The 23,660-nt window shown below is 40.9% G+C and overlaps 1 protein-coding gene and 1 long non-coding RNA gene across 6 annotated transcripts in view; one reads left to right on the top strand and one right to left on the bottom strand.

The window, feature by feature from the left end:
• Positions 1 to 23,033, top strand: part of LOC111270616 (dual specificity protein phosphatase CDC14C) — a 61,284-nt gene extending 38,251 nt beyond the window's left edge. The window contains exons 5-13 of one of the 5 annotated variants that reach the window (XM_022850927.2): positions 5,077 to 5,370; positions 5,754 to 5,891; positions 8,986 to 9,143; positions 9,317 to 9,400; positions 10,459 to 10,881; positions 11,284 to 11,625; positions 12,156 to 12,608; positions 13,965 to 14,059; positions 14,286 to 23,033. In XM_022850927.2, coding sequence (XP_022706662.1) covers positions 5,077 to 5,370; positions 5,754 to 5,891; positions 8,986 to 9,143; positions 9,317 to 9,400; positions 10,459 to 10,881; positions 11,284 to 11,625; positions 12,156 to 12,608; positions 13,965 to 14,034 — 1,962 coding nt within the window. In that variant the 3' untranslated portion in view covers positions 14,035 to 14,059; positions 14,286 to 23,033. Of the gene's footprint in view, positions 1 to 4,483; positions 4,618 to 5,076; positions 5,371 to 5,753; positions 5,892 to 8,985; positions 9,144 to 9,316; positions 9,401 to 10,458; positions 10,882 to 11,283; positions 11,626 to 12,155; positions 13,330 to 13,964; positions 14,060 to 14,285 lie in introns of those variants that run through there. The other 4 variants (XM_022850931.2, XM_022850929.2, XM_022850926.2 and 1 more) reach the window with 4 other exon arrangements.
• On the bottom strand, positions 33 to 5,160 carry LOC111270621 (uncharacterized). Its single transcript, XR_015315014.1, has 3 exons — positions 5,086 to 5,160; positions 4,190 to 4,424; positions 33 to 1,706 (listed from the first exon to the last, which is right to left on the bottom strand). It is a non-coding gene; the product is annotated as an uncharacterized LOC111270621 (long non-coding RNA).
• Positions 23,034 to 23,660: the final 627 nt, after the last annotated feature.

Below are 23,660 nucleotides of genomic sequence, written 5' to 3'. Positions count from 1 at the left end.
TTTACATACCCCCCAAAAAAATAAGATTCTGATCACTATCAGACCTTTATGTTTATTAGTCTTACATTCTGTACTGCCGTTGAACATTATAGCATATAGGCGATTGGCTTCCAGCACGAAACGATGCGTGTCTATGCCCGGATTTAAACCTAGAGCACACCGTGTTCCTAAGATTAGCAGGCAAATACATAATCCATTGAGTTACTAATGGAACATAGTGTTAGGCCTGCAGTATTAGCTTTTTTATTAAAAATGATAGACCTACGACGTTGAGTACAAGCAGTATTCAATTTGTACTACTCGCCTTAGATACGTGGACCTCAAATACTGAAATGGTTACACATTTTCATACTAAAAAGCTAAGCTATGTAGATCATGTTAGGTATGTATAAGTGAAAATAAAGATTTTCAAAAGAAGTAGCCTTTTTAATTGCGTACACTAAAAAGTGGCAATCTACTTTTGTATTTCAGCTGAAAATCGCGCCAGAGCCTACGTTTACTTATCAATTTTTAGCTAACATAGATGTTAGTTTACTTCAACGGATTCCTAATAACATCAGGGTTTGGCTATCAGAGCTTTGATTTGACAAATACTGAAACAATAGCAGCGATAGAAGGTCAATTCTTTCAATGCAATGGACACTGACGTGTAACTCGTTCAGGTTGTTGGTTCACCTGGCGATGACAGGAGTAAGGTCTTGAGGGACTTCAAGTATTTGAAGGGGATGGCAGATGGAAGGAATAACAGAATGTCTAATATTTTAAGCTGACGAAGTTTAGCCAGCCGATAACATGTCTCGCCGGCCGCTGTTGGTCGAAGCTAGGCCCAAGAAACAAACGACTGGACGAGTTACACACGCTTGCACACAGCAGATGTATACGCGTCGTACGAACCCGCTGTCGCATACCACCTAAGGACTACGAATAAAACAACGATATGGTTAAATTCAAGTGTGATGAGAGAGCTCCCCCGTCTAGCATAGAACAGTTCTCCTAGCCCATCGCCCTCCGACTTGGGCCGCTCCCAGGATACTGAATTCCTGGAGATTCCATTGCTTCACAAGAAGCTGCAAAGTCTAGACGTACGAAATCAGCTAGGAGACACACCGACCCAGTCATCCGACCAGTACAGATTTTCGTTCTTAGGGGATCAACGGCATAACAGGAGATGTGTGTAGGGATTCGTTTGAGCAAACAGACACACACACGTCCATGCTGCGCGAATGATTCCTCTTTGAAACACTTCCTCTCGTTTGGCGTCGGTGAGTTGATCGCTCTATCCAATCAATTTTTTACATGTTCGGCGTTGCAGCAGCCATTGCCAACAATCGTTAGCAGCAATCCAGTGACAGGCTCCCTATGAATGAATGCTCTTCAATCAGGCGCTTGCAAGATCTGAGGGGTGCTGGAAGGCGTGCTCATCAAGGTTTGCCGCAACCGTGTCGACTGTAAAAAGCAGCACGTCTTTTTCTGTTCGCCTTTTCTACAGTTTCGAAGCAGGAAAAGAGAAAGCAACAGAGAGAAAGATCGTCGTGTCGGGCGTACGAACAAAAAAGCTCTCGAGGGGTCTAGGTTCAGTAGAATACCAGGATATCTGCCTCGGAAGGTAAAAGGGCGCAGGCTGTACTGTGTCTTCCCCAGAGTATATCCATGTATGTAGTCATCATCTTGGAAAGCGGGAAGCCTCTTGATTATTTTCTCTCGATCTGAAAACGGATAAAGCAGAATAGGAAAGCTATTAAAAAAAGACAAAATGCCCTTAAACACTTACTTTTACTTAAAGATACACCCTTAAATAATATATATAGCTTTAAACAACTGAACTGTCTGAATTACTTCAAGTTTTATTGATCCTTTTCTAACGATTGCGAACGCGACGCGACGCGACCAATCAAATGTTATAGATTATTTCTTTAGTGTTTTAAAAATGTCTGCAGTAAAAAAAAATCGGTGCTAGTGAACAGTTAACGTTGCTCTGATCACCTTCACCTTTTAGCCATCGCAGCAACAATTCCGACCCTTCTTTTATGACACGTTGCGGTAAATCTACAATTTAGGTTATAGAACTTACATATATAAAACCCATATAACTTGAAAAACTGCTGTAAAATAATGCAGTGTATTCGGCGGTTTGGCAAGAAAGATCAGAACAAAATTCGGAATAATCGTTTCGCCCGCAGCTCTGAGATAGCCAGTGAGGCATCTTGTGCGTGCTAGTTCCTATATAGCAAAAATGGCTTCATAACTACTATTCAGTTAGCGCTATCCGATAACTTCATGGTTAGTACTTTTACGCGATACATTTTTATTCGGGAAAAAAAGGACGAATCTCTGAGGAAAAATTAAGTTTTCAAAATTCATTTTGTAACGAAGAATGATTTGCCTTCTCCATCGTCATTCTCGATGCTCGTAATTATGAAAAGATTCAGTAGTAGCGGTTCTCACCTGTCTAAAAGCTACATCTGCTTGCACGCATCCAGACTATGGTCTATCGATGATATACCTGAAATAGCTAGAATCATGTGTGACCGTGATCTTCAATACATTTGGCTGTAGATCCGATCATTTAATAATCACAGTTTATAATATTATTATGAAGTTCAGTGCGCAAATGTCAACTGCACGTTTTTGCCTGCAGGATACTCCAGTTGGCCGACATGTTGACCAATACACACACAGATCGAATTATGGCCACCTGCATATACATATTCTAACAGCTACCTAGTAAAGCATTTATATTGGCACTTTCGGCCCATGTTGGTAAGATCCGTTCAACTTATCTCAACTCTTAACAAAGTTGGTTAGCAATGAAAGAAATAGTCACAGATTTTTGGGCGTCGCTCACTTTAGATTTAAACGTATGTTAAGGAACCGATGCGCCCACGCTTACGAACAGATCGGCAAATGGCGCAAAATCATTTCAGCCAAACTCGCTTATCGTTTATTAGATTTCTCGCGGACCGCGTTTGGCCTTATACACAACGACTGACCGACACCCTCGCTGTTACCGGCATCGTCACTGCTGGAGGCGACAACCTGCAGAAGCAGGCTTAATTATCTTCGCAGCCACCTTATCTGAGTCCCTAGTCAGCTAATTTTGCGCTGATACTCTTCTCGACGACACGTGATGCCTGTTCCGGCGCTTGTATACCAGTTCATATAAAGCGTTTAAGGCTCCTAGTTAGCGTTCATTGTCGCTATCGTATAATGGCACAGTGTAATGTAAATGTAAATAAATACAATGGCACAGTGTGACAGTGAAGCGTGGGTTTGATGTAAGGTGTTTTTTCATTTACTTATTCTGGTTATTGGTGCTATTTGGGAAAATTGGAGAGTGACAGACGTTGATATATCGGAAAATCTGGCCAGCCCGCTATTTTTGTTATGCATCTGCTAGATGTAAATGCACTCACCTAAGAGGCCTTTTGATTTTTTCTTACATTAGATAATTAGCTAGGATAAGAGTTGTTCAATAATTACCAGGTTTTCTTTGGTTTAAACCCCAATAGAAGCAACGGCCGAAAGTTTTACCTAGATTCATAAGGCCACAAAGCTTACGTACCGGATCTCTTTCGACAAGTGTGCTATGTGATCGTTTTTCTGTTACATGCGCTTCAAACGTGCCACAGGTCAATCTTAACTACGTTAACCCTGAGAAGTCACGAAAACACGAGTCATTTCTTAAATAAATTAATAATTAATTAAAGAAATAAATACTGCCACTGAATACTTGTCGTTGTACTAATCAACCTTTATTCCACCGTCACCTTCGCCTTTCACGGAGACTGCAGCTGCAACCATATTGACATCTGCTTACCGATGCCTGATTCCTTAAGGTGCAGTGTCACACAGTATTCAAACACACACACATTCATATGAACCATATACGAACCAGTGAGCGAGAACAACGAAGAAATTTCTGTTTTTTTTTAAATTACAGCTCCACTAGAGATCGTCGGGTTTCCTATTACTGCCCCGTGACCTTCGGCCTAGTAGGTACTGCAGATAGACCAGCAAAAGCCGAAAAGCTAATGATGAGAAAAGCCCTCAGAGCTTTCTGTTCATATTATGTGAACAAGAACTACCTCTGTTTCTGCTGTCCTTCTATGAACCCCTTCTTTCTGTTAGACTTGTAGAGCCGCCGCCTGCTCACACTATTCTAAGCAGCCACGAACAGAGATATACGTACCTAGAGGCAAATATCAAACGACACGCTTATAATGGCGCGATAGAGTGATTGGTCAGTCGACGCTATTGCCCATGTGTCCGGTTCGCCATCGGGGAGTTCCGATGTTTTCCACTGCCTTTTTAGTATTAAACCGCTTCTCCTTTCGCCTTTTACCTCTCAGGCCGTGCCATACAGGGGGAGTTCTCCCAGATATCCACTATCGCCATCGGCCGCGACAGCGTAACGAATCTCATTCCTACCATGTCATAGAAAAACGTCAGCTATAACAACTCCTCCTGTGTTATGTGTTGGGTAGAGTAAAATTCCATAGATTATAACATATAGGCACTTTACATTCAAAATAAATCTTTCAGTTTACTGGATTTTTTCCATTTCTCAGCTGGTGGGCTTTGATGGTAATGAGATATGCGCTCCAAAAGAACTTTAAGGTGAGCAAAAACAGATCCAGGCATCCATTGACGGATCAACGACAGTATTGTAGTGAAGCGCAGTTGACCGGGACAATGGACGTCTATTTTAGATTCGAAAATAATGTACCCTTTGAATCTAGTCTCGGATACATTTCAAAACAGTGTCAACTTAGAAGGTGTTATTTGCTATTGCAATAGATGCAAACCCCATAAGCAACTTGAACAAATTTGGCGGACCACAAGTCACGCGGTTCGTGCGACGAGCAATATCGAACGCTTGAAAAAGTGTTTCGCTTCCAGCAACAACCGGTCTGAGATAGATTCTTTATCAAATAGCTGCCCAATTACTCGTCAGGTAATCCTATCATTCAAGATAGGGCAAAATGCTTAACTCTTTTGCACAGTATTGCTGTCCATGTTGGATTTTTAACATTAACAAATGTTCTTACCCTTCTAATTTTCCCGCCACTTTTTCAGATTCTGTACCTGGACCGCAGCGCCGAGCAAGCATTCCGTCCTCTGCAACAGTCGAGCCCCCAGCCATTTCTCGCGTTTCGCGATGCCTCGGTAGGGCCGACGACGTACCAGCTCACGGTTCTTCATTGTCTCAAAGCTTTGGAAAAGGCGGCTCAAGTCGGCTTCATCGACTTCAGTTTAGGTGGATTCGACCTTGAAGAATACGAACACTTCGAGCGAGTTGAGAACGGTGATTTTAACTGGATTGTACCAGGAAAATTCCTTGCGTTCTGCGGACCTCATGCCAAATCTAAGGTATAACTGCCAAATCCCTGACGGATCAGCTGCTAACACGAACGGTTATAGACAATAGTACCTCTCGAATAGGCATATAACTAAATCACTTTTAGGCGACTGAAAATGAAGATTCAAGTTATATTTCTATAGTGCAAATAAACAAGTAAGCCATTGTTTGCTCTTCGAATTGATACTCATAATTAATCGATTTATATTGTGGCCTATGTAAAGCCACGTATATTAATGGGCGATTATTACTAAGCTTTTTTCAGCATTGCTTGGCAATTTTTTACCTACGTATTTCTCGATGGAAGAAGTATTCTCGAACCATTGTTATAATAAAGCTTCTTGTCTAGTCTCTTGATAACACGATTCGCTGCAATGTCTTCATTTTGATTCAGGTTGAAAACGGCCATCCATTGCATGGACCGGAAACTTACTTCAACTACTTCAAGAAACACAATGTGACGACAGTGATTAGACTCAACAAGAAAATCTATGACGCTTCCAAATTTACGGAAAACGGATTTACTCATAAGGTAAATAAGGTATCCATTTTGACATAAACATACTAGCAATAGGGCCTTTAGCCGAAGAATAGTTATGTTTTGAAGAAAATTATTTTCAACAACGTCACAATTACAATTCATCAAGTTGGCCGCAGGCATCTATTCAATACGCATGAAGAACAATCCCGTTATTTGACATCTCTGACTAACGGCTAAACCTGTAAGTGTCAAAATCGACAACAAGATGCAAAGTCATGTTTTCCATTTCTAGAAAACGATATAAAACTAAAGAGCCTTTTTTGACAGAGCTGAGACCTCATTGCAGACAGATATGCAATCCGTGATTCCAAATAATTATCATGCACATAGGTCACACATTACTGCTAGAGACGAGGTCCAGTATCGCTAATGTTACTGTGAAACGCTGTAAATTCAGGAGGAACGACAAACCCTGCATTTTGTGCCATAAGATTCAGACAAAAACTAACCCTATGCTGTAACATAGCATATGGTTTTTCTCATTGGCATTGACTAATTTCGCTCATCTACAAGTAACCTAAGCAACTAAATTAAAAAAAAAATTATCATTATTATTAATCTTGTTTTTCAAGTTGCTTATTATAATAGTTCATCTGTGTATAACGTGAGTAACACTTATCGGGTTGGTCAGGTAGGGCTTACATATTATATAATCGTATGAGCCTTGTACGAATGGGTCTATTATGGCTTTAGAACCCGTTCTGAGCGGATAAGAAAGTATAATCTGCTGCAATAACGAACAGGCTGAGGATGGACATTTTTTAGGAAGAGGAGTAAAATTTAATGGCGTATGGACTAGTGAAACGTGTGCCTCTGTCTAACGGACTGATCTCATACGTCTTTTTCCTACACTTTTGAGGCACTAATTTGATTGTTACTTGAGTTGTTTATTAATCTAAGTTAAACTATACATATATTTAAGGTCCAACCGTTCTGCAGTTAAAAGGTTTATGGATTATCCTTTCCAGTTAGAGCTTGTTTTTTTTTCTTCTTTCGAATCTTATTCCGATAATTTTTATGCTAATTATTTTCACTATGGGACGTATACCAAATTGGACCAGGCAGAAAAGCTGTGTACTACAACAGCGTTTTACTTCGTTCATTTGCATATTATTATATTTTTAGATGATATACGGCAGTGTACAACTGTTAGATTTGATTCTTGTAAATATATTATATCCATCTCTATCTGAATTAGCCAGCAATAGATAGTAATAGCATGAAACATGGAATGTTTATTATATCAATTAGCTGGCTTGGACCGAAAACACTTTTTTGGAGAGGCTAACGTTGAAGACGTATCACTGCATTTTGAGCTGCGGGTTCTTGAAACTCGGGCATTCGCAAATTGCCTTCAGGCCTGTCGACTTCAACGAGAACACGTGCACAATGGAAACCTTCTTCTACAAAATGGCAAATCAAATAAGAAAAAGTACCCTGTTCCGCTGATCGAGTCCTTCAACATCGAAGTGACCGAAGAAGAGTTCAACCGAAATAAAAAAAAATCCTAGACGTCCCCAGATATCGTATAACGATTTAAAATACATTTAGCAATGATCGAAGTCGTTTGAAAAAAACGCGTTATATAAAAAATATGCTTAATTAATTCACACTTTTCTGCATGGCAATTTCCTTATTTGTCGTGTAAAATACGTCCGCAGCTACTTTTTGCGTTCAGAGGTTTCTCCTTATTTTTCTTGATGGCAACAGCATTTACCCTTTACTCTACGAGAACCCCATCTGGGAACTGTCTGACCCGCTCTAGATCTAGCCAGCAATCACTGCACCGACGGAATGTTCCGTAGGAGGGGGAGGGGGTCACTACAAAAAGGCATATATGGGGCTTTTATGAACCATAGGCGTTTCGGAGACGACATAAAAGCCCTGCATACACAGAGAAACCAAAAAAGACATTTTCTTCCCGACTAGAAATCGTTCGGGAGGAAGGAAAGGAGATCTACCTGTTCCTTGCTATCTCGGCAGCCCTCATTTGCCTACCGAGTAACTGTAATATTCTTCAACAAAGCAGAAACAACCTTGCAAAAAATTGAAAATGTCTTGCTTACAAAAAAGCCTCAAAAATTGAATTCGAATAAAATCGGGGCCGAAAACCTGTAGATATTTTCATTGAGCAAATAATTTATAACGAGTGCTATGACAACGTTCAACATCCTTCAACTGTTCCTTCTACATTCATTATTGAGGTTGCACGAACTGCTTTATCTTGACTTTGCCCTCGTTCATCGTTCCGTACGCGTTAGGATGGTTCGATTATCCTCTTTTGTCATGATAATGTGTACAATGGTAACTCCCACCATTTTTCAATAACGCAACGCCAAAAGCAAGCCCGTTGATACTAATGTAATCAAATTCATATTTGGGCACGGGTAATGGCCAGTGAGAGGCACATTCAGAAAGCCAAATAGCGGGTGTACGGATGAAAACGGTGTTGCCTCGTGCAGAAGCTTCACACCGTCTACTGAACGTCTAGCTTGATTTTAAATAGCTACCGGGTATCCACGAAAAGTAATGAAAGGCTTCAAGCCTGCTTTCGGGCGACTTCTTCGTTTTGCAGTACACGTATTGTGCTTCTATAGGTCGTCAGGTTTTTTTTAGCGACCTGAATGTAAATTACAAACGTACAGTCATTGCGCGCTTGTTTCATACCTCTCTGTTCATTTGCGGACGTCGTGCAGATCTACTGGAGAGCAGTTTTTTCCATCATCATAAACCAAAACCAGTCACCGCAATCAAATCTATGGTGGATCTAAGCGTGTGGCCTATGTAACTACATTGCAAATAATGACGAGCCAAGCGCAGATCGCTGGTGTTCCCTAAAAGGCCGACCTTCGACTCATTAATTACTAGTTACGTTAATGTCCTCTGTTGGCGATAGGCTTACTCACGAAGTATGGGGCTGACACGAGTCATTTGGCCTAATGTGTTTAGGTTGCCATGGGTATGATTTCAATGAATGACAACCACCACGAAAGTGATACTCCAGTTAGAGATTGGCGTGGTCTCGAATGTATATGTAAGTTTGTTTTGAATTGAATTAATGTTATACGTTGAATCTTTCTTGCAGGACCTATACTTTGTCGACGGAAGTACGCCGTCCGACGCTATCATGCGTGAATTCTTGGATATTGCAGAAAGTGCGCCTGGCGCCCTGGCAGTCCATTGTAAGGCCGGTCTCGGACGTACCGGTACCCTTATCGCTTGTTATATTATGAAACACTTCAGGTATGTACATACTTCTACTAGGTAATATCCATAATGAACTAATCGGTACATCGTTTCGATAAGAATCAACTGGGCCACGCTTGCAACAATTTTTTGGTCAAGAATGAATTTCTTTCGACTCAAAAAAAGTCTCTCGTCAAAAAAAAGTGGACTCTCGTTCTCAATAATTTCAGATTTACTGCTGCTGAAGCTATCGGATGGATTCGTATTTGTCGGCCGGGAAGTGTCATTGGTCATCAGCAGCACTGGCTTGAGGAGTACGTCAGACGTTTTTCATCGCTATTCCTCCGAAAATAATGCATACGAGTGTCAATGGAACTAGGCTTCTATTTATTTTTTCTCTAGAAGTAACCGCTGTTTCGTTCCGTAAATGAATTAGCTATCTATGCATTTAGGTACAGGAACTCGACAGGTCAAGAGAAATCACCATGAGAGGGAGCGGGCGTTTCTGCCGAATTTGCTGGAAAACTGCTTCGACTAGTACTCTAGTGACCTTTAGACCTAAGCCAACCTGCGTTGGAATAAAAATATCTAGAAGAACGATCTTGAATCGGCACCTTCAACAGAGGGGTTTCCCAGACCGTCTCTAAGTTTGCCACACATAGACAGAATAGAACCTTTCGAGCGTTCTTAATGTTGTCACTGAAAACAGGAATAAACATTGCGGGAAAAGCGGTAACGTATACATGAGCAAGATCGGTGTATAATATCGAACAACGAAAAATAACCATAGTGCTCATCTAAGTAAATTAGTTCCTTTGAAACATCTAGGTTATTTGTTTGCTTTAGCTCTATATACAGTCGTCTTCCTATGCAAAAAATTTATTTGAAAACGTCTGTGTGTATAATTGAACATGGCCATGCGGATCACTACGTTGGCGCAATATATTAAGTCGTATTATCTATTCATCTCTAAGGCGGCACGTTTCTTGCTAAGTAGCCCCGTCAACAGAGTACCCAGTCCTTGGCTAATCAAACGTTTTTTTCTAAGCTTTTCCCTGACCATTAGCGACTGACACTTGTTCCCAGATGGGGGTGTTTAACTGCCCACAGTATGTTCGATCATCGCTTTTCATAGCCAACCACTTTGAAAGGTTAAACGCTTGTTTTTTTTCTAAAACCGAAGAAGAAGGCTTGACAAAAAGTGGACGGCTGAAAATATGGTTGGACATATAAAAAAAAAAGTCTGTTGCGTATGTATGTACCAGCGTTACACAATTAAATTTGTATTTAAATCGAATCTATTTCGCTGCTACTATAGTAACATTTGATTGTGTTATCACTTCCGCTCTGCTCCGATTTACGCTTACGATAGGAAACAAGCATATCTTTGGCTGCAGGGAGATATCTACCGAAGTCAACAACGGTCCAATCGTTTCAACAACAATAGCGCCACCACAGACAGTGCTCCGACGAATAATCCTAGCAACGACATAAACAGCAGCGTAATTCACAACAACAATAATAACAATAATCTTAATAGCGCCATCTACAACAATAATAACAACGGAACGGTCGGCGTACAGCAGCCACCGCCACCATCAGCGAGTGCTATGGCCGTTTCGCCATCGACGTCGACGCCTGCAATGGCCAACAGCGGCCAGATAGTAGCAGGCACAAATGAAGCACAAAATAGTGAGCTCAACTCTCTACTTGCATTCACTCAAAAGAACGAAAATCACTTTACCATTCAACTGCATCAGAGCATCGTTCATCGACCAGCGAGTTTAACTCCAAGGTGAAGTCTTTTTTTTTTTATCTCATGAAAAGATTCATCAGATATTCAGATGTGTTAATTGCATATGGACGCTGCTTATTGAACTATGAGTTCTAATTTTGTATAACTGCTGGCGACAAAAACGGGAAAATAACCAGTAGTCAACGATATCTATGTTCGGACCATAAAGGCTGACTAGCTAGCATTTATGGCTAGGCGTGTACGATAATAATAATAATAATAAATGATCATTCGCGTCAAACGAATACATAGAGGAGATTTGGATTCAGTCTAAAATATCCAATTTAAAAAAGCAAACCCTTGGAGTCTTTCTCCATACACTTTCATCGTCTCTCTTCATTATTTGGATTATTAAAGTGTTTGATTTCTTCTGCTCTGTTATTGTCATTTGACCGCTCTCAGCACTAGACGATTGCAAAAACCCGAGTCCGTTTCAGTCGAATCGGAAAGGGGTCTGCAAAAAATACTATCACAAGTAGACCGAATACAGTTGGACTGTGAAAACAACAACGCCCATGGTAACCCGTCGTCAACATCGGCAGCATCGACGTTTGTGGCCACAACTGCCAGTGGAGCTACTACAGCCCAGAACGGACAGAATGGAGCTGGCAGGATCACCGGTGGACCCACGGGACCTCGCGAAAAGGAACGGGGGAGTCAAGGGGATCAGCTGGTCAAAATCAAAGCCCAACGAAATCGCAGCTCGCGGAGCGTTACCGCAACGGGAACCAAGTTAGTCCCCAAGTAAACTAACTTCCTGATTGTTTCTTTGTCATATAGTTGGCAGAGTAGATCAGTAGAGCTGTTATGCCGATCAGACCATATAGATCTGCCATTGCATTTAATCCAATATAGCATTAACTTAGTATTAACCTGAATCTGAGAAGGATGAGTCCGTACATCCGTGTTTCATTACCTACTAAATATCACAGGGCTGTGTACATTTCGTACGTCTATCGTAACAATATAACGGTTTCGAGCGCATATGAGTCAAGTACGGCGTATTCTGCAGTATTTACTAGCAAATATATTAGTAGTCGGCGGGAAAGATGTGGGCTTGGTCGAAGTCACTTAAGTTCAGAGGTTGCATGGAATTAAATCGATAGATACTTTTACTAAAGAGTCCATAACATGACAAGCTCCGACAAAAAATAAACCACCGAACAGGATTTACCTTCAGCGAACTTTGTGAAGCGCAAATTTTTTTTTAGCAATTCTGAAACCTTTTAAAAACAGCCAGTCATGTATCACAATGCTCTGCTATTGCCCTACAGCATATCTACCTCACAGAGTTCGCGCCCATCAAGCTATGACGATTGCGCGCTACCTCACTACATGTCACCTCTGAAAAGTATGAAACTTCACAAGATCGAGTTAAGTCGACGCGAAGTGTCTTCGTTAGGAACACCGCCTGTGGGTACGTCCCCTACAAGTGGACTTGGGGCTGCTGCTGGTAGAGGAGGAACAATATCAGGCATTGGAATTGCAATTGGCGGTTCCTCACAGGGAAGCCAACAAAAACGGCCGTCGCGAAGTGCCGAAAGACGTCGTGGCAATGCTGACCGCAGTGGGAACGCGACCGGCGGAAGTAGCGGTGGGGGTTCGGGTACCTCAACACCACTTCGACGACCGCCTAAAACTGAACCTGGAAGCCGAGCTGGCAGCGGAGGAACGCCACGCAGGTGTGCCTCCCGACTGATGGCACCAACTACAGCTTCGATGAATCGGTACATAACACAGATCATCTGTCTAGAGCAGATGGCTAGCTTATGTGTCGAACCAGGGCGCCCGTTCACAGCTTGTGCAAGCTCTGCTCTATCCTGCTAACTTATCCAGCCTGTTTTCACTCATTACCACGCGTGCGCGACTAAGCTTTCTCGGTTGCCATCTGCGTCCACTGTGTTGATGCTGTTATAGCTGCTATCGAAGACGCTTTCAAGGAGCAGCTGCTTCTTTTGCGCCCCTTACTAATTCTCCATGTCGTATAAGCCTATGCCTACAACCCGGTGTCTACCAGCTGTTCGGATCTAGCAGAGACCGCTGATGGCGGTGACTTTAATGGCCACATCACAACATAGACGGTCCGGCCGAACGTAGCAGGCCGGTTCTGCGTCTCGTCACGGGTGATCCATTAAAGAGTGTGTCCCTGTGTGCTCGTTGAACGTCAAATAATACTTTGCTTTAACCTACGGCAGGGATCTACGACTGTCGGATCATGTCCTGCCGTGCCTGAGACTCGACCACACCAACTGATTAGCACCCTTAACACAAGGACATGCGAGCGGAAAGAGCTGACCCTAAAACCCGCATACAGCTTCAACTATCCTCTTGCTGCTAATTCCCCACCTAATCTACGCAACACGATCTTAGTGGCTGTGCTTGATTTTTGAATGCTCGTACATTAATAAAAAACAAAAAAAGCTGCGCAAACGAAGAAGTATGTCCTTATGGCTTGTTGTCTTTCTTCATATTTTTAGAGTAGCTTAGTCAATTTAGCTCTTTATTGGCTGTTCCCTTCGTTTGCTTTTTAACTCAAGGGATGACAATCCTACATATGTGTTACTTGGATGGATTGGTAGAGCGAAGTATAGTTCTACCACACAGATTTTACATTGAGGAACGGTCTTCCTCGAGGTTACACCAGGGTAGCTTAGAGGCTATCGATTTTGGTGCTTTGTGCAATTCCTTTCATAAGCTTTGGTGCTATTGGTGCTGTCTTATTACGAAGATATCCCGTGCAAATCACATATGAGATGTCATTCGTAATAAATGTGCTCGGAGGTGTGCTAGCTTACAATATCTAACAAAGGAAACCACTAAGCCTGTTAATGCCGATGAAAAATGCTCGTTTCAAAAAAAAAATATTATACTTTTTAGTCTATTTTTGTCCTGAAAATTTGTCATCTGCCTAAAAATTCATTAACCAACCCATAGGATTAATGCTTTTGCTGTTGAACGCGTTTAATCGCCTCGGTATGAGCAAAAAAACCTTAAGCGTTGCCATCTTTAAGTCAGGAAGTCAACTAAGTGGCTTTCATATCGTTTGGATCTTTTTATCGTTGGGGTGGTCGATTTCTGAGCAGGTGCCGCGCTACGATGCTGACCCGATCACAAAGTCCTCAACACAGAGCCACATCGGCTGCAAACAAATAGGCTTTCTGTCCAAATGTAGAATTTGGTAAGTAAGTCAGTGAAATTAAATTATATACTTATTAAAGAGAGAAGTTTTGCACAGATAGGACTTGCAAAAATACATTCGAGCTCGTAGCATTACTAACTATACATCAAACTATTCGCCCTGATTTTTCCCTGCATATACAGTTAGTCATTTGTTCAGGCGCTCCGTCCGTTTGTAAGCCTTACAGTTCTATATAAAAATTATCATTATCACGGGTTTGTTTCAGGTAAAACTATTACTCCTCGGAACCAGACACATATCAAGCTACCCTAGCTGTGATAAATACTTACACAATAATTGTAATAATTATAAATACTGTATTAGCATTACCTACCATGTACACGTTTGCGACAGGATCTGGGCGGCACATCGATATGAACGACAACGGCAACAATGCTACCGATTATGCGAAGTCTTCGTACCCACTCAGGACGCCTGTATACGCTTAATAGGATCTACCGGCGGTCCTTTAATAGCCACGGAGGAATTTGAACGAAATAATTACTTAGTACGATATCGAGCTGTAATAGGTCCAATTCAGCACGTACGTAACATTTTGTTTTCGTTAGCTCAACAAGAACAACAACAATAGCATCCACAGCAACATTGAGGAGAATAGAAAAATGAACGTTGTTTTTGTGCTCACGACAACACCTTCGCTCAATAGCAATATGCTAGCAGACGGCCTGAACTGTCAAGCCATTTCATTGTCGTAATAATGACAAGGAAATAGAATTAGTCCGAGGTGTTGATCTGCCTAGCCCAGAACGAAAATCGAGTATCGGCCGATCGTCACGTATCGAGCTCTGCAACCATCACCCGTCCGTACCAAAATTTTGGCTAAACACGATGTGTATTTGTAGTCAGTAGATATCAAGAATGACACGGCGCGATTTGCTAACGTGCTGGGCAACGACGGTCCCTACGTTTTTCAAGGGACTACAGGGAGAAAAGGCGGCGAAAGATACTCTACGTTTATGGAAAATCATAACATCCTAAAAAGATCGTCTCAGATCGTAGTCCGATCTTAGGGCTGTTTGCCAAAAAACAACACATTTATATTGCACTCGATGTGCGATTCCAGACTGTGTTTTGATTGATAATTTAGCGAAACTTAGCAATGTACTTCTATGGTTCTGCTGATGCCAGAGTAAACGTCTGTCCCAACATCCGACCGTGTATATGTGTATAGAATCAAATCACGTGCCACCTCGCTGTTGTTGTTGTTCTTGTTGTACCCTATGGCATCTCTGACGGCCGCAGTGGGAAAGGGATCATACTATGGAAGCGTTTTCCCCTGACTAAATGCCATTAGGACGCAAACACAAAATGAATTAGACGCGTGCGACGCATACTACGTAAACCTACAACTAATTACGGAACGGACGAACACGTAACCCGGATGCTTATAAAACGCTGCGGATTTTCGGCACGTCATTCAGGTCGTGATTGTTTGGTCGGTTTATAGGTCACGCTTCTCAGTGGTCTCTATCTTTACGTGGAGAGTATCAACTGTTAAACAATGTTCCAACTAAACATACATATACTAGGACACAGCGCAATAATAACTAATATATGACGATGAAGCATAATAATAATAATAATAATAATAATAATAATAATAACAATTTTATTGCTGGTCAGTGATACAGCTCTAGCTGTACCCGTATAACATATATATTCTGACTTTTTGCCTCTAAAATATTGATAAGGAACACATACTCAGCAAGCGTTGAGACGGTACTGTGACACGTCTAGGCAGCATCATGAAGCTGATTAAGCCATACCTTTTGCAGATCTGATAGTCCTGCGAGACATCTTGAGAGAGTTTCGTTATAAAGGAAGAGAAAATTTCCTAATAATTACGTCACAGCCCAAAATCTACGTATCTCTAAGGTTCAAATCATTACTGCCGTCCGTGCTCCCAACAGAATAAATGGGGGTTGGGCTATATTCATAAACGAATATGCATATAAAAACTATTATGGATTATATCGGCTAATGGTTATTATTAGCATATGTACTACGCACCATTGACGGGTGTTTGTAAAATACGCAAAGCTAGAAACTGAAGTGGGAAAGCTACGTATCTGTAAGTCCTAAAGTATCTGTACTTTGTTGTATACACACCTGGTCATAATAAGTCATTGACGATGATTACAATCTAATCAACGACTACTCTCGTTAGGGTTCATATAATAACGCTCTCATCTTCACGCGGAGCAGATTCAAGTTAAGTTTTAAGTTATCAGAAATACAGATACGTCAGTGCAGATACGCTGTACGGATGTTGTCACTCTTCCATAGATTTGCCGACCCCATGCGTAAATACATATGCATACCTAAATTGCAATTTAAACGAGTACGTTAAAGATAGCAGAGACTATTCTAAATAATCGACACAAAACGACATGCAGAATTAAAGGGCGGAAAGGGCGACTGGGCGACAGAAAACAAATTTTACGATCGTCCGACGAAACGCTGCGCGAATCTCCCATAGACATAAGTCATTGAACCACAGTGTTCTATGAAGAACAATGGACGGCAACACCAAACGTCCTCAATGTGGGAACGACATTGAGTCAAAATGGCAATTGAACGTACATAGGGGTTTTGGCCAATATCCTTTCTGCTATATCTGACGCACTTCCGCCATGGCCTGGGCTCATTGGCACGGCCGGAATTCGTATAGCCCTGTGTCATATAGTATTCAATAGTCCATTGTCGTAAAGAACATAGTAATGGGATGACTTATGTACGCGTTGTATTTCTTGGTGAAACTGTCCTTAAGCGCGAGCTGACGCCGTTTTCCGGCCTTGGATACTGACTGACCTGCGGATCGATCATCATCCCTATCACACTTTACCGTAGGTGGGATATCAGCAGAGCTGCGCGGTGCCAGAGTACTGTCCAACTTATTGTTGTTGGCGCTATTTTTACTGGACCTACTTCGGTCGGAGGACCGCATCACCATTTCTGAATACATATACATCAGCCGCAAACAGAAAAAGTTAATACGCTGCCCGACATGTCAAACAACTTGCCACCTGATCATCAATAAACGTTTTCAGTCTATGACGTGAATGTAATTCTGATCACTATTAATATTATTGTCAATTACCCGGAGGGAGGGCGACGTTCATTTAGTGACGACAAAATCCCTACGTTCTGACCCCTTTTCTCAGCACAGAATTGTGACACTGTCTTTATACGTGCGTAGTTCGATATACGGGCCAGTACCGATTGAAGACATTTAATATTTGGCATACCTTTAATCATTGGTTACTAAAAGTTTTTTTCTTTCGTTTTTGAATTCGATCTCTATAACGTGTCTTCATCTCTGCGATGCCACCGACATTTAGCGAAATCTACGCGATTCAATTATTAGGAAATGCAAAGGATTATTATTAATATCATCACTGATTACTACACGGAGCTGTAGATGACATGAATGGCGAGATAAATTCTAAATGTACCTATGGAATTGTATTATAGCAACGTATATCCGTAGGCCGAACCTAGGTACGGTATGTACCCATATACACTTACATCGATGATCAGTTCATTCATCGCAATTATGTTACTGAATCAGTGTAACGTCTTTTTGCCCTATCCGAAGAAATCCGTCATTCCAGCCATTGTTATACCGTCAAGTAGTTCACATTGACGTGTTGTTCCAGATGCGTCGAAATAACCCGGTCCGTTTAGACGGTGGAGAAGATATTGTCTACAGATTTAGCTTTTTGCTTCATCTGCTGCTGTCGTGACCACCAAAGTACAGATCGTTTCGCTTGATCTTCAATACTTACTGCAGCTAGCCATAAAGGCTACCGTTGGAGTGCCTTTTACAGGTTTCTTTTGTGAGAGCCTAGTGAATGAACTTCGATTACACCGTGTTTTGATTGACGACGTTTCCTCTATATAACATACAACTTATTTCCTCCAATCAATATAGGACGACCGAAAACACACGCTCTGGGATTGATTGTTTTCTGTCGAACATTCTGCTGTAGCTATGGCACACTCATCTACAATCAAACGATCGAGTAATATCGATTTAGTCAATTATATCTAATAAAGCGTTGGGTGCAGGGGTGCAGCGAAATAAAGCGTGAGCACTTTATAGGCCCGTCGTCACTGGTATCAATACTGAGCATTTAATAGTAAAACAAGGAAGACTTGTCGCATCGTTTGTATGTCGTTTTTGTCTTACGGAACAATCTACACACGTGTCCATAGGGTTAATCTAGTTTCAAAGGCTCACTGCAATGGTAAATGAAAAGAACCCATCAACTGTACATTCGCACCCCTGTAGCAACGCCGGTGCTAGATAAATTCTGAAATTCGCTCTGAAATCAAAGAGACATATTCGCTATGTTGAATGCAATAGCAACACGAACACCTCAGTCAGTACTCACGGGGCCATCGCATCGCCTATAGACGTAATCTATGTACGTGTGTATACGAATACGTACGATTTATTAGGGGAAAAACCTCCACGGAAAGGATTCATGTTTAAACATTGCCGACCTCAACAATGTTCCAAGTGGTATGACACCGAGACGACTCGTAGAGGAACAAATGTAATGAGCGACACCTATATTAGTTCATTGTTATGTTTTAATCGTAACATCATAATAACATGATGATGAATTTATGAAAACGAACGGAGAGAAAAGGGAAAAAATCTGGTATAATTTCCAGTGAAACTTTAATCATCACCGCAAAATTACTGACAGGTGCTGAGTGTTTAAGTAGGTATTACTATAGCCGACCTACGGTGCTTACAAGGTAAACTGTTACAAAGTATGTCGCTTTGTACACTTTTTGCAGTTCTGAAGAATCTACAAACAATTTTCGTTTGCCCAATAATTATACTTCGTAGCTTTTAATAACGACAATTTGTCACTTCATTGCGAGACTAGCCAGTAGATTTTTGATGGGGTGTGAAATACGCAACAGAAGCTGGGCAAGCTGGACGAAGCCGGCAAAAGTATAGTACGTTGACATCTTTATCGGCTATGATAATAACATCTGTTTTGTTCGGTGACTCTTGCCACATCTGACTCTGCGGTATTTCTAATTATTACAATTGTGAGCACCATACTCATCAACATAAACAACTGCAATGGCGGAAGAAGGGCGAAACGAAAACGAAGTAAACCTCAGCCGAGTCAATTTATGTACTAGAAAATGTTGTTGTTTCTTCCCTGTCTCTCATATAGTGAAATCATGCTCCTTTTTCCTCATCTCCTTTTTCGAAAGGAGAACAAGTAACACCTCAAAATTAATGATCTGACAGTGCATCGTATTGGTCTCTTTCACTCCTCTTTCCTCATGAGCTCTATGTTTTAATCGATAGCGCGAATCGAATTACCCTGCAGTCGTTGTGAAGCGAAGTAACGATAACTACAAGGTCTTACGCATCGAAGAGAGTGTTTGTTGCCCGCATATGCGGCCAGATCACCGCTACCACCATTTTGAAATGCACCACGTACGTACCATTGCATCTAAGGCGTGCATATGCTACTTAATGCATAATATCAATAACTATACTATCTGCGTTGGAAGACTACTTTGGAGTAGCCAATCAAGTACGTCCAATCTATATACTGTTACTATCCTATATATATATATATATATATATATATATAAAACATCACTTACTAGCAGAACACAAGTAGAGAGAATTACTAGACGCAGTCCACGTATTTCTAGTTATATATATATATATATATATATATATATATATACTCAGGTCTCTTGCAACGCAGATGACGGTAACGGAAACTCTCTCCTACTTAGGCCAACAAAAGTATAAGAATGTGTCAATGTTACATACGTATACAAGGCGATCCAGGCCCAGATAATCCCGAGGCGATCTGGAACATGACGTCTAAAAACGTTATATATGTAATAATAGATAACGTAGATAATATTATTGTTAGGGCCCAGGGTAAGTTGGGTCGTTCGAAGGTGCCAAGGTAAATTGGGCTATCTTAATTAGTGTGCCATTGTTGCCGATAGCATCAAGACGTTTACAAACCGATACTCTGAAACTGACCATATACAATATATTGTGCTATTAATTTACACTCGTCTACAAATGCCAATATTATTACTATTATTATTATTATTGGCAAACGGAACAAGCGGTATGTACCCGTCGATATAAAAAGAAAAAGCTATAACCCCTGATCTGCGCGAATTCAAACATACGAGAATATCCCTCATATAAACGCCTTAGCAGAAACGTAGAGTTGGAAGTTCGGAAGCGATCGTCGCCGACTCCCGCAGAAGAATAGGTTTATAAATAACTACCGTCAAGACACGCAACTTGCCATCATTTTTCAGTTTTAACTGGTAGCGTGATTTCATGTTTATGGTTCTGTTCATCCGGATTTTTAAAGGTCTGAGTAAAAATTACAACAGGCACACGAGCGAACTGTCGTGTCTCTAATTAATTATTATAGCAGCATTAAAGGAACTTGTTTTTAATATTAATTTCTCATGCATCAGCAACGATTTGATCGATGTCTGTAAGAAGCTGTCATTACCAACATAGGAGAGTCCTAGGTGTCTAACGGTTGTTATGAGAAGCGACATTATCTGGCTTAAAAATGTTATTAGGCCTTAATTAGGCCGTGCTTCAGGCGATTGATTCCTGTTAATATGGAACGATGTTTACGCCCGATTTAGAAGTAGAACAGGCAAATACGACACTGCTACACCCTTCAGCTCACACGTCGCATGATACATTCGAATTATCAAAACTGACAATTTGTCAAAAAAAATGTTTATTCTTGTTTCTCCTATATATATATATATATATATATATATATATATATGTCTATTTTCGTAAAAACTGGGAGGAGCCTGGTCCAAATTGACGTTTTCGAATAAAGTAAAGAAAATATAATTCGAAATAGATCAAATTGATGTGTTTGTTCTCGCTTAATATACTATGCTTTCTTCTACCTTTTTGGTAGGTGAGGGTAATAGTTTCGAGGGCCATTGATCGTCCAACGCAACCTTGCACGCCCTAAACATCTATATATGGCCAGGAGATATTTAGAGTCTCGTCATACAAGGCGGTATCAGAGATCACCTAAAAAGCTTCATCTATAAGCCTGGAACTTTTTTTTTTCTGGTCATTTTTGCCAATTTGAAAATATCTTGATTACATTTATCTTGTTATTGTTGTAACGTCGCAACATGTGTACTAAATTTAATTATCGCAGAAAGGCTGCTCATGACAGCTGGTATTTACTTATGAAACGAAATCGCCGAAGTTTGGCCATTAGCGCCAAGTTGCGCGTCTTGACGGTTCTGCAAATGGCAAACGCGGTAGTACATAGATCAACTAGAAACAGCCGTTGTGGCCTAAGTGTCGTCCTAAGTGTTAATTGCCGGTAGAACCTTGTTGGCAGTAGATCTTTTTCGATGATCAGAGCTAAGGTATAGTACATGAAACAACAAATAACACGCTACTACTTGTTACAATTTGCCTTCAATTATTATTGTTATGACTATTTACAGCGTTCCTAGAAAAGTAAAAAATCTCATAATAAAAATAATTTTCGCCCGAACGAAAAAATAGCCATTTTATCTGCTCTGCATATAAATACATAGCCTTCCAGCAGATGTATATGTATATTTATAGAATACTACGTGTAGTATATCAGATACTAGGCTACAAAGAAGGCGAGTGAAGCTAAAGAAAAAGCATATCTTGGTTATTCTGCGGAATGAAGGAAAGCAGTTTGGTGGACCTGCCATGGGGACTGCCATTACAAACCTCATTTTTAAACAATATTTCCTAGATTTGAACCGTTTCGTGGGATGAAGTGAAGATTTATAAACACACGTTTCGGACTAAAAAAACAAAGCAAAACGCAACTATATTTTGGCAAATAGAATCAGCGATTTTCTTCGAAGACTATTCATGCTCTTCCAGGAGACGAAAAAATACTACAAATACCTTTAACCTTGACACGATGCAGATTCAACTCAAATTAACAAATCTATAATTTCTTGGAGTAAAGTTCTTCAAGAATGCGAAAGCTAGCGGACCTAGTTTTTTTCGGGTCGAGCATACAACAGACCTACGATGAGGATTCTGTCGTGTTTTACCTGAGCCATCATTCGGGCCCACTGGACGACGTGAACAAACATAAGCAGACATTTTATGGACCCGGATACGTTTTCGTGCCTAAAGTCATGGCGGAGTAAAGGGTAAATTGCAAGTATCGCCTACTAGCGGTTTGTAAGAACGAATCGTCGACGTCGGACGTACGACTGTAACGCATAGCTAAAAGCGAACGTCGCTCGTAAACAGATATACGCGCTGAATACTTTCGCGCGAAAATGGATCGCTTATTCGGTAACGCAGGGTCTTGTTTCGTTCGTTCAGCGGAGGCTGAATGAACGAAACAAGCAGAGCTTAACGCAATTGCAACCGTTATAAAAGTATGGAATAGTCAAAGCATTAACAAAAATAATAACAATACTAATTAACAGTTAATGGTAAAAACGCAACTTACGGCGGAACGCGGCGCGGGTAGACCTATATGTCCAAGTACTTCTTACTATCAATTTCACATTTGTGTAATAGAAGTAATAAAAACACACACACACACACAGTACGGAGAAGAAACGAGCGGCCAGAATCGTACTGAAGAAACGAAGACGGAAGACAAAAGGCTGGACGCAAGTTAAGTGACTTTGAATTTTTTCGAAATGTTATAAACTCACTTAATAATCGTTGGCGACGAGTCTAGCCGAACGAACAGAGCTATTTCGATAATTCTAATTGTTGTACATAGAATGATAAAAAAAATATTAACAATTATAATAATGATGGACATAATAATTTTATTGACATCGGTAATTCAGTAATTAACAACAAACATATTATTCGTAGGGAATGAAACAAGACTTCGTTTTAAATACATTAAGAGTATCGAACCAAAAATTACGGCTTGTTTTTTTGCTTAATTTCTATAGCTATCTATATAGATTCAAGATGCCTACGTTATTATAGTGTTTGTAGCCTGTATCTTCGGCCAGTTAACCACTTGCTCGCTAGCCAAGGTCCTAATCGGCCTCTGATGGCCCACAGGGCAGTGGTGCCGGTATAGGGTTGCATCCTTGAACTTACCCTTAGAAGGGTCCTATTACGACGACTCTTTGACCTGGCCATAGGCGATACAGAAGTAGCTGTTGAAGATTTACATAATTTCCCGCAGGAAATCTTTGTCTGGAGCCTGAACCCGATATCGATTTTGCTCATTGCACAACAAAATTACAACTGTCCCCCAGAGGAAAGAGTGCTTTTCAGTGCCATATAGGAGGAAACATGGTACAGATACATACCGAGGAAAGCCAGAAATACCGCCAATCGTAAGAGCAATTAAGTAGCAAGTAAATATACGGGCAGTAATCGAGAGATTTATGTAAAGAAAATATATAAAATGAGTAAAAAATACGTTTTTGCTCCCATCATCAATTTTCTGCTCGTTGGTTAAATTGAAAAATTTAATCCATAGAGCTTGACCAAGTCAATGTTACTGTCAGCTTCTAAGCCATGAGCCTACTTAAT

Source organism: Varroa jacobsoni, unplaced genomic scaffold (genome assembly GCF_002532875.2).
Source record: "Varroa jacobsoni isolate VJ856 unplaced genomic scaffold, vjacob_1.0 contig00015, whole genome shotgun sequence".
NCBI classification, from domain to species: Eukaryota; Metazoa; Arthropoda; class Arachnida; order Mesostigmata; family Varroidae; genus Varroa; species Varroa jacobsoni.
Note: the sequence above shows the minus strand (reverse complement) of the source record. Positions and strands in the feature narration are given on the sequence as shown.